A 12,351-nucleotide genomic window follows, 5' to 3' on the forward strand; every position below is an offset into this window, starting at 1 on the left:
CATCTGCTGCTGACCCAGAGCTCCTGCCTTGAGGGGAAGTTGGAGGGCTGAACAAGGCACTAAAGCTCTAAGTCCCAGTCTTTTATTCTATGAGGCCATAAGTCTGGAATTTTCCAAAACAATGACCCATTCCACATATGGTATCCTGTCATATCTATAAGAGCCCTTGCATTGAACAGACCACAAGGTATTTGCAAATTTTTGCGTCAGAAATTAGTCACCATAGCATCACATTTGTCTATCATATTCCACCTATAAACTTCTTAAATTAAATGTTTATTCAAACGGCTGCCATTTCTCTCCGCAGTTTTCTGACTTCCATGTTTAACACTACCGGGAAGCTCCCCTGTGGTTGTCCTGTTCCTCTCGTCCCTGGCAACCTTCCCTGGGTGAGGCGGTGTTAGCCATGCTGTGGTTCCTCCTGCCCCTTGTGCAATGCTGTCCTCTGCTGGCAGCCTTCTCAAGCTCACTCAGAATCTCTTCCCCAGGATGAGGGCGGAGAATAATTCAGTAACATTTGAAATGATTCACACCATGAACCCTGAAAGACCTAATTAACATAAACAAATCCTGGCCCCTTCCAAGCAGTCCGTGAAGTTGGCCTTTGATTCCCAACGAGTCAAAGCCAAGTTCTCAGATGCCCGGTTGTGTCCCAAGCACCTCCCAGGAGGTTAAATAATACATTTACTCGGCTCAGTTTGGAAATGACTTGCCACTTGAGATGCTAGTAATTCTTTTAAAATCGATCTGTAGTATTTTAGGTTTTCATATAGGAGCCATGATCCTTATGCAGCATCTCCAGGAAGCTCTTGTGGCCTTAAGCTTTTGTTACTTGGATTATAAATTTAAAAGAAACATGTATGTTTTTAACTTTTCTTCTCATAGTTGATACAGTCTTCAGTTGAGCTAGTTAGTTACTCTCTTGAGTCACAAAGTCTAAAATAAAAATGTTTGGAGCATTACTGTGCATTGCTTCCATCTTAAATATCAATATATTGCTTTAAATCCTATTTACATGTTGTTTCTAACATATGCCAAGTGGTTAATGTTGAAAGCGTTTGCATAGTTTATGAAGATCTTACGCATTTACCATAGGACTATTTATTCTGTTGTAGATATACACATGTAATCATTTGTTTTATATCTGTTTGCTCATTGTAGCCTATTTAAGAGGGAGCATCACTAAAATATATCTCTATATAATCTCCATGTTTGGATCACTCCCATAGATTTTAACAAATAAGTATTCCTGCACTATGCATTTGCTTTATTACAAACTTTTACAGATGGTAATGTGTAAAATACAATTTATAGACTCCAAAAAAGATCCCTCATCTTTTTCCCTAGTATAAAAACCTTGCATTCCTCAATCAGCTATTTTTCTAGAACATAACAGATACAAACCTTGTAGACTGGAAATAAAGCATGCACAATTGTTCTTTTCATCAGTGAATTAGAACTCATTTCCTGAAAATTACTGGACTTAAACTTTTAAAAAGAATTTTTGTTGATTTTTAGAGAGAGAGAAAGGGAGAGGGGGAGAGAGAAACACTGACACATCCATCTGCATGCCCCCTACTGAGTGTACCAGCAACCTTTTGATGCATGGATGATGCCCAACCACACCAGCCACAGCTTAATTTTTATTTATTTATTTATTTATTTATTTATTTATTTATTTATTATTTATTTATGTTACTACAGTGTATATCCATCAAGATTCTTAGTTGCAGATAACAGAATCTACTCTAGTTGGGTTAAAAAGGAAGTTTTAAAAGGTATTAGAAAGTTCATAGACCATTGAAAAGCCAAAGGAGGAGAACAGACTGTAGGTTGTATCATCAGAAAGAATTCTCATAACTACATCTCAAAACCGGCTGCTACTGACCCCCAACCAGGCTGCCTCTGCCACCAGCAGGGAGCTGCCTCCTATCAACCTAAGATTCTCTCTGCTGCACCCACATCAGCAAAAGAGATGCCCGCACCTCATCCTTTTTCATGTAACTCAAGTGAACCTGTCTCTAGTGGCAGAGGAGGCTGTAAAGTGAAGTTTTTGAAAATTCTTTGTTGAGACTTATGATTTAGGAAATTATCAAAACATGGAGTGGTTATAAAAATATTTTGAACCTAGCCCTGGTCAGTATGTTCAGTGGTTAGAGTGTCAGCCTGTGCACCCAAGAGTCGTGGGTTCAATTCCCAGTAAAGGGCATGTATCTGGGTTGCAGGTATAACCCCTGTCCCCAGTTGGGGTGCAGGTGGGAGGCAACCAATCAATGTGTCTCTCTCACATCGCTGCTTCTTTCTCTCTTTCCCTCGCTCCCCTGCTGTCCACTCTATCTGAGAAAAAAAAATCAATGGGAAAAATATCCTCACTCCTTGAGTGAGGATTTAAAAAATATTTTGAACCTTTGATACCCATCAATTTAAACAGAACAAGCAGAAAACAAAGGAAAGTGAGACTTTTCAGGAGAAAATAATTTTTGTTTATTGAATGACTTAGGGCCTAAGTCTTAGGCTAAGCCAATTTTAAGTTTTCATTTTAATAATGGCTTTAACATTACAAATAACAATCCTTTTCAGGCTTTCTGAATGTCATTTTTACCATTTTTGTGAGGAAAGTATGTTTCTGCCTATGTTTAAATGCTGCCTTTTAGTTTTTCTACTGTAACATTTTCTGGTGGGGTTAATTTACATCTTATGTGGAAAGATGCACTCAGACAAGAGCAAGTGCTTTGTTTTTATATATGACAATGCATCATCTTTCCTGGTCCACCGGGCAGGTTCAGAGGCTCCCAAACCACTCACAGCGTTCAGGAGACAAAACAGAGAACACATTTGTATGTTCCCAGCTGATTTCAGAGTCAGCACATTTTATAATTTCTTTTCCCACTTAGGGCCAACAATTTAGGATGGGCCCATTATACACACACACACACACACAAACACACACACACACACACACACACACACACTAGAGGGCCGGTGCACAAAATTCGTGCACACGGGTGGGGGGTGGGTCCCTCAGCCTGGCCTGCTCCCTCTCACAGTTCGGGAACCCTTGGGGGATGTCCGACTGACGGCTTAGGCCCGCTCCTGGGGAGCGGGCCTAAGCCGACAGCCGGACATCCTTAGTGCTGCCACGGAGGCAGGAGAGGCTCCCGCCACCACCACTGCACTCACCAGCCATGAACCCGGCTTCTGGTTGAGCGGTGCTCCCCCTGTGGGAGCACACTGACCACCAGGGGGCAGCTTCTGCATTGAGCGTCTGCCCCCTGGTGGTCAGTGCATGTCATAGTGACTAGTCATTCTGCCATCAGGCCGAAACCGGCTCTCCGACATCCCCCAAGGGGTTCTGGATTGCGAGAGGGTGCAGGCCAGGCCGAGGGACCCCACCAATGCATGATTGGAGCCGGGGAGGGACGCGGAGGTTGGCCAGCTGGAGAGGGACCGCAGGAGGGCTCCAGGGCATGTTCGGCCTGTCTCGCTCAGTCCTGATTGGCTGGACCCCAGCAGCAAGCTAACCTACTGGTTGGAGCATCTGCCCCCTGGTGGTCAGTGCACTTCATAGCAACTGGTTGATCAGTTGACTGTCTGCCCCCTGGTGGTCAGTGCACGTCATAGTGAGCGGTTGAGTGGCCTTAGCATATCATTAGCATATTATGCTTTGATTGGTGGCACAGATGACTGGACAACCAAACAGCATATTAGGCTTTTATTTAATAGGATAATTGGATAAATTTTTAATTGTTGATTATAGATTTTGATTGAGTGTTGCCAGGGCTGACCAGCAGACCCTGAGCGATGGATGAATGATTACTCTGACACACGATTGCTGTGAAAGAGAGGGCTGAGGGACTGCCTGGCTATAGAAACCAATCAGCCTCGTTCGCCTGCCTCTTCAGACTTTTATTGTACCAGCAGTTTGAGGTGGGAGGACACATGTGTCTGCAGTGTCCTTTAAGCAAGGACACCTAAAGATTAAGCATAAAGAGTCTGGTAAACACCTGAGGGTCCGCACGTGCACAGGTCAGGGAACAATTAGGAGTGGCCGCCTTCAGCCAAACTCCCCTAAGTCAGAATTCCGATAAACAAGGAGGGCCGCTTTTAGCCCACTCCTTTTTTCAGAATTTTCCTCCTTACAACCTTTCCAACCAAGTCTCCCATGCTCCCCCACCGAGTATAGATTGATTATAGATTTTTAATTATTGATTAGAGATATTTTAAATTATTGATTATAGGAAGAGAGAGAGAGACATCGATTAGTTGTTCCGCTTATTTATGCATTCATTGGTTGATTCTTGTATGTGCCCAGACTGGGTATGGAACCCAAAACCTTGGCACATTGGGATGATGCTCTAACCAACTGAGCTACCTGGCCAAGGCTGGGCCCTTTGCTTTTAACAGTTTCTTAAAAAGCGAGTATTTCTTATACTTGATTATTGTATCTTTGTTCTTTGGTATGAAAAAGAAATCAACCAATTAACAGACTTTAAAAACATTAAATTTACTTAAAAACATCTGGTTTTCTTAGTCCTCAATCATTGTAAAGATACAGTCATTCTCAAGAACATTCTTGTGAATACACTGCACAGTTTTCTAACTTCCATACAAAGTACGAACTGCACCTTGCTTTGTGCAGAACATCCTTTTCACTGACATTTAGTTATTAGGAATGTTTGCTGCATGTTTTTCTGTCTCTAATATGTCAGCTCGGTGTTTTCCCTCCAGGATGATTACAAAATGTTATGAAAGATATCCATCTTCCTTTCAGGTCCAAGAGTGGCCCCGGACACGTCCCACAGCCTCATGGGTATCTGTTGCTCCATTTCTAAAATGAAGGGTTCGGATTAGGTGACCTCTAAGCTCCGTCCAGCTCTACACAGCAATTCCAAGCCTCTCATTTTGTGCTTACAGAGTGTGGTGACAGGATCTTTGAAAAATTTTTTTAAAAATCAACCATCCCCCAAAAAACTTCATTTTTAGTGACATGTCCTTTGCTCTCATATAATATTAGAAAACTTGCAATCAAGTTGTTTTATTTGAGAAACATCAAGAAAACCAAAGCTAGGTACATTTTCATGGTACCACATAATATAATATTGAATAACAAAGCTAGTAAATACTATTATCATTGTAAACAAAACTTTTCCTTTTAGAAATATTTACTGGTTTTTAATGCTAGTCTCATAAATAACACGGGCACAAAAACTGAACAGTAAAAATGCTTTTGTTATGGTGGTTCTTGTATGTAAGACAAATTATCCAAAATCCTTTAAAAATAATAAAAACATGATTGTGTAACCACTGTGCTGTACACCTGAAACTAATATAAAATAATAATGAATATAAACTGTTAAAATAAAATTTTAAGTTATTTTTAAAAAACACCTCAATTGAGATAATGTTGATAATGCTAGCTATTAAGTAACTTTCCCAAGGTCACCAAAGAAGTGGAGGAGGGATGTAGACCCAGATTCGTGCCCTGCTCTTGTCTTCCCTGCGATACACACTCCTTCCGTAGCAATCGACCAATGGACCTGATTTAAACTGTGGCTCTTCCGGGCATATGCAAACTGAATCAATGCTCTGACAAATCTATGGATAGGGCAGGCACTGTGTCCTCCTTATCACAATGCTTCTCTTTGCTTCTCTATTTATCATCTCGGTGAGGGCCACAGCTGCACCTTGTTTATTTCTATATCTTCAGCACAAAGCCTTGGGCTTGGCATACACACTTCATACAATTTTGTTGAATAGGAGAAAAATGAATAGACAGACAAGCCTTAAAGTACAGGCTATTTTGACGTGGCTCACAGTAGTGTTTTAGGTATGTTTAACATGGTATGTGGTAAGCAAGCATCGATTCTACAAATTGGAACTTTCTATTTTAAGGGTTATACTGGGAATCGTTCCATGGAATCAGACAGGAGCTGACCAAATTTACAAATACGAGCAAGCTCCTGAGGTAATATATAAATTTTCTCGTTTAATTCTCACAGCAGTCCTCTGAAGTAGGTGTCATTGGTTACACTTTGTAGAAGGTAACTTTGTTTTTCCTATACTAGGGACAACACTTACTTGCCATAAAACTTTATTTTACATCTAGAAAGTTTTGCCATACGATTTTTGCTCTCTGAGAAAGCATTTATTTAAGACCTATCATAAAAGACAGAAAAGATACAAAGATGGCTACCTCCTGGTTAATTCCATTCTGTAATTGTGAAGAACAGATTAGCCAAGTAACCGAAAATAAAATACTTCTCTCAGTTACCACTGGACTTCATTCCTTTCTTCTTCTTTCTACTATTGTCACATGTTTCTATAGGTGTCGAGATTATTGTTACTTTTCCAAGAGACGTCCATCACGTCCATGAGATGAGCCAAGAAGATTTAAAAGAAAGCAAGTAAGGAATATTCTTTGAAGTATTAGAACGAAATTTAAATATGAAATGATAGTTGCATGGCAACCTACATTTTTAGAAATTCCACTAAAAAGAACAAAAAAAAAAATCACCTGAAATCGGGAATCATAATAAATATTACTGTGGCAGGGCCCAGGTAAATATGTGTGGGCCCTATGGTTCCTGTTGCAATGATTCATCTCTGCATTGTATCTTGACCGCAGCCAGAGACTATTTGAAAACAACTGGATGTAGCTGTGATCTAATAAAACTAGGAAAACAGATGGAAGGCCATGGTTTGCTTTCCCTGTAGCAGAGCTGCTTGAACTGTGGTCTGTGGTCCTTCTGTTACCAGTCCACAATGAAGTCAGTATAAACTAGAAAATTTAAACACTTAAAAAGTTGTATAGCAATTTCACAAAGTAATGTTATGTTCATGGATCTGATAATGAAAAAAAGGGGGGCTTTTAAAAATTTTTTTCATTTCTTTTTTATAGTAATGCACTTTTTTTGTTGTTGTTAATTCTCACCTGAGGATATTTTTTTCATTGATTTTTAGAGAGAGTGGAAGGGAAGGAGGGAAGAAGGGAGAAAAAGAGAGAGAGATTGATGTGAGAGAGACACATTGATTGGTTGCTGAGGATTGAACCTGCAACCCAGGTCCATGCCCTTGACCAGGAATCAAACCTGAGATCCTTTGGTGCACAGGCCAATGCTCTAACCACTGAGAACACCGGCCAAGGCTGTAGAAATTCACTTTTATTACATTTTACAAAAGTGTCAGTCCACAATAGGCTGGAAAGTTTAAGCACTGTTCCTTCACCAAAGACGGATTGAGAAGCACTGGCTGGTTAATGCCTTTGGAGAAGTAAAAGGGTGCCCTTGGCCATTCTGATTTCTCTGCTCAAAATAGGGACTGGGAAAACTCAAGTGTGGGGAGCAGAGGGCTGGCGGGGTGGGGAGCAAGATGAAGGGTGGAGAGGTCTTGTCCTTTCAGGAACACAGCCATCCTACTCAGCAGCACCATCTAGAAATGGTTCTCCAGAGTTTCTAGTGATGTCAGGCTGGACTGAGAACCGGAGATCCGGAAGACATGGGGAACGAGTTTTAAATCAAGCCATTTCCTCCCCCTTTTAGTCAGATAACCTCAGAGCATCAAGAATGGGCACAAGCACCTTCTGTTCCTCTTCCAAATGAAATCGAGATGATGGACTTCAGAACAAAGATGCCAACTACACAGCCTTTACTCCTGAAGACAGAAGAAAGCTCCAAGGAGCTCTGCGATGAGAACTTGATCTTCTTGTTACCAAGACCTTGCTTAGAACCCAACATCTCCAAGTCTGTAGTCAGAGATGTGCCTCCCTTTCTGAAAGGCCAGCAGAGAAAATCTGAAGGTGAGTCCATTTAAATGCACAGTGATTCCTTTATCCTTCATTTAACAAATGTCTATTTATCTTTTTCTTGAGTGTTTGAAGATCTTTCCCGTGAACTCTTGTTTGCATGATGTTTATCTGTGGGAACCTTGGGGTCCACACTGAGGATGCTTTCCTGCAGGAGCTGAGTTTGCCACTCTCTCCAGCTCAAGACCATGACTGAGATAGAGGCACGGAGGCCAGTGTTTCCCCTTAGGGCAATGCTGTCTGCTATTTGCTTTCTACTGTCTTGAGACAATCGGCCAAGAGGAGTCACCATTCCTTTCTACTCCCATAGGATCCTGGCCTGATCTGCAACACAACACTCATGGTGTTGAGTTGTCACCATTTGTTTATATGTCTGTCTTCACCAGATCACAAAGGCAAAAAACACCACACCTGGCACCAAGCCTGGTGCATAACTATTAAAAAATGTGTATTGAATCAATAACAACAATAACCATTGATTGTCTGCTATTGCAAGGCACAGATACGCACTGATGTAGGGAATATCGCATACATGTTTTAGAAATGAGGAAACTGAGCCCCAGAAGCCTAAGAGTGGGCCCAGGTCACACAGCTAGTGAATTACAAAGGCTGGGCTCCAACCTGGACCACCTGTCTCTGAAGCCAATGTGCTCAAGCGCCTTTCCATCTGTGTTCAGGCTCATCCCTTCCATCTGAGTCCCTCTTCAGTGACGAGTAAAGGAAAGGATAGACATAGTTAGTCTTGTAGTGGAGAAGGTTTAGGGAAAAGGAGGGCCAGTGAGTTGGTGCAGGTACAGACTGGCAGAGTGTGGATGGAGAGACTGAATTGGCCATCATGGACACACCCTCTTCTCCCAGCCACACCACAGGGAACCTTGAAGGTGTAACAGAAGTAACTCTACACACTAGACAAGCACACACGAGGTTAGGTCAGTATCTTAGCAGAAGCTGCTTATCTGAAAATGTCAGCTGCGGTTCCCCAGGTCAGTCCTCACCTTCAGTCTTTTTAAAATTTGTTTAAATGCAATTTAAAAAATGAGGCAATCAATATATATTGATTAAGAAAAAGGCAGGAAAGGCAGATGAGCAAATATAAACTAAAAAGCACAAATAGTATTCCAAGACTATTTCTCCTAGAATATACTTCCATACTTCAAGATAACATGTTTATCATGATACTACTTAATTGTTCCGTTTAGACCTTAGCTATTAGAATTGAACACTTTCACATTACTGTTCTCACACATGGGCAATCCTCAATCTTCTCAACCTTTGTATTGAAAAGAAATCAGCACTCGGTGTGTCCATTGTTGTGACTGGGGAAATATTGTTTACAGCTGAGCTCATTCGTGTGCTGTGATGGCGATTTCCTCCTGCTGAGACATGGAGTTTATTACAGTGTTGATGAATGCCTCCTTTCAGTATTCTCTTACTCTCTGTATACCCGTGCCTAATCCCTCCTGAGGCTGGCTGATGGACTGTTAAAATGCACCTCACTTCAGGCACCTGCGTGGCAGGTCACCGGCTGGTTGGTGTTTTTGAAGACATTGCCCCTGGAACCCTCTGCCCTCCTGTTTCATTCTGTGTTGCTTGGTCTTTGGACCCACGGACCAGCTCTTTTCCTGGGGTTCCCTCACCACCAGCCTTGGCCTCCTTGGACGCCTGAGTGCTGGATACTCAGCGTCCTCCTCCTGGGTTACTCCCTCCTTTCAGGGGGCTCATTTCCAGTAGCTCCCTGAGGACAGTGCAGTAATAATAGTTTTCATTGCCCCTGTTCCTCTGAACTCTTTACTTTCTTTCCGTCTGTTTTATGCTCTGTATTTTCACGTTAGAGGCGTTCTTCGCAAAGCCGTTGACAAGGCCGGGCGGATGGGGTGGGGGTTCCAGTGTCAGCACGCACAGGGCTCCTCCCGGTGAGTTTCCCTGGAGAGGGATTGTCCAGGCTCCTGCCCAGAGTTGTGAGGCTGCTTCACCTGTCAGTGGGCGGCTTTCATCCCATCCTCTGATTCTCACCCGAGCACCCACGTCTGCTCTCAGCTGCTCCTCGCTCCTTGGCGTCTTTGTGTCATGCTCCCACCGCCAGCCAGGCTGGAGGAGCAGCTGCTGATGGTGGGCAGGGCAGGGAGTCTGGAACCGCTTCCTACTCAGACTTACATGCAATCCCTTGTTTCAGCCTCAGCTCTCCTCACCTTGGGAGGTGCCAGTGTCTTCAGGGCCTGCTCTTTGTTCTTATTTCTCTCCCAGTTCTCCCCTCTGCAGGCAGTGAGCAGATAGAGAAAGCTGGCAAGTCATTGATTATTATTCACCCATATGGTTTTCACTGTCCGAAATTTTGTTGATGTTGCTCACCTGCTGTTTTGTCCTCAGGGTTTTTGTTGTTCTTATTCACGCCTTTTAAAATGTCTTCACTGTCGTTTTAGTGAAGTTTGTGAGGACTGTGGGGAGAAGTTTGTATGTTCAACCTTTTCACTGGAATTCTATATACATTTTTAAAAATAGATTTTTTTACAGAGAGGAAGGGAAAGGGGTAGAGAGTTAGAAACACTGATGAGAGAGAAACACCAATCAGCTGCCCCCGGCACGCCCCCTACTGGGGATCAAGCCCGCAACCAAGGTACATGCCCTTGACTGAAATTGACCCCGGGACCCTTCAGTCTGCAGGCCATTGCTCTATCCACTGAGCCAAACCGGTCAGGGCTGGAATTCTATATACATTTTAAAAGGTTTTCAAATTACCTACCAGAAAGGTCTTATGTCTGCATTCTCACCTGAGTGTTTGAGTGCCTTTCTACTTTATGCCATTCCTTACCAACACTGGATACTATTTATCTAAATATTTATAATAATACCTGAAAGGTTTTTTAATGCAGGAAGTTTTATACATATGAACCCACTATAAATTATATTCAGTTGTATTTCTGGTATTAAGTTGTAGAATCTTTTCAGTAGAAAATCTCAACCTCTAGAATATGTCCTCTATGAGAACAAGAAATTTGTCTTCGTTGTTCACAGCTATGTTGCCATCTTCTGGGACAGTGTTGTTCACTCAGTAGGCACTCGATATTTGTTGAATTAGTGCATAAAGAATTGGGGGAGGTGCCTTGGCCAACTGTGGCAAAGGGGAGTGCCTGTGCCCCTCCAATTGGGATCCTCATCTTAAGTGACCATTTTTCACCTGAGAATGGCTTCTTGACCTGCCTTACATCTTAAAGAGGTCTGTTTCTAAGTGAAATTTCAAGTGGTAGCTGTGGCTAAAAGGACCCAGAGACCTTCAAAGCATTAAAAAAAAGGGGGGGGGGCATAGGAGATGGAGATTTCACATAAAGTCTCCAGCTTTCTTGACAATGGAGATCTCGCAGAGATGGATTCCCCATCTGGCATGGACAGCATCAACTAGGACTTGGTAATGGGTGGCCCTTGAGCTGGGGCAGGCATGTGACTTCAGCCTACCACTGTCCCCACCTGTCGCACTTCACTCAGGTGAGTGAGCTGCTGTGACTCTGGACTCACTGGCACTTTCGGCTTTAGCATCAAGCTATGGCAGTGGGTGGGGTTTGGGGGACCAAGCCTAGAAGACAACAACTAGGCTTCACACTACCTAGTCCAGTGGTCGGCAAACTGCGGCTCGCGAGCCACATGTAGCTCTTTGGCCCCTTGAGTGTGGCTCTTCCACAAAATACCAGGGCCTGGGAGAGTCTATTTTGAAGAAGCGGCGTTAGAAGAAGTTTAAGTTTAAAAAATTTGGCTCTCAAAAGAAATTTCAATCGTTATACTGTTGATATTTGGCTCTGTTGACTAATGAGTTTGCGGACTACTGTTCTAGGGCAATAAAGCCCAGAGACTACATTCCCGCTTTCTCCTGGAGACAGTTGCTTACATTTCTCAGGAGGAAAAAATGAGTCGAAGTGCCAAACACTGTATATAAAATCTGAGCCGCGATTTCTGTGTTCATTCCGGTGGTGCAATGTACAGGTAAACACCTGGCTCTCAGTGCGTGGCCCTGTTGGAACTGGTGCTGTGATGCCCTGTGGGTAATAAATGCTCTGTTCTCTGATCCAGAGAGCTCATGTTTCCTGCCAGGATGTAAATATAAACATATATCAACATACATATATACAAATGTTATATATAAGACATATATATAACATGCATGTATGAGAAACAATATTATATATAAAACAACAACCCCCTCTAGTGGAAGTAGCCTAAGGTTTTGTGTAATCAAACCATACCCCCTTCCATATGGATTACAGCTGGAATAACTCTCAATTTTGACTTTTTCAAACCTCAGCACCAAGATGACTCCATACCCAAACTCTGGTGTGAGGCTGACTGTGTTCACTCTACTACTAAGAATACCTAACTTTTATTAAATTTTCTTGTTGTAGAGTTTTCTGCCTCTGATATGAAGTACAGCAGCCGAAGAATTGAGGTAAGATTAGATTTAGTGTTACTGACTTAAGGATTAACACCAAAGAACTTTAGTTGTTGGAGAAAAACTCTATCAAAGAACTCAAAACCAAAATTCTCAACAGTTATTTCTTGGAAAA

General features: G+C 42.5%; 1 protein-coding gene across 1 annotated transcript in view; it reads left to right on the forward strand.

Moving 5' to 3' along the window:
• MAP3K19 (mitogen-activated protein kinase kinase kinase 19) overlaps positions 1-12,351 on the forward strand; it is a gene marked incomplete at both ends in the record, with an annotated part of 62,195 nt that overhangs the window by 40,418 nt on the left and 9,426 nt on the right. Inside the window, 3 exons of the mRNA XM_080668268.1 lie at positions 6,326-6,404; positions 7,539-7,795; positions 12,190-12,233. Of these exons, the coding sequence (XP_080524394.1) occupies positions 6,326-6,404; positions 7,539-7,795; positions 12,190-12,233 (380 nt within the window). The remainder of the gene's footprint in view (positions 1-6,325; positions 6,405-7,538; positions 7,796-12,189; positions 12,234-12,351) is intronic.

The sequence above is a fragment of the Plecotus auritus genome, assembly GCF_963455305.1.
Source record: "Plecotus auritus genome assembly, chromosome: 5".
Lineage (NCBI taxonomy): Eukaryota > Metazoa > Chordata > Mammalia > Chiroptera > Vespertilionidae > Plecotus > Plecotus auritus.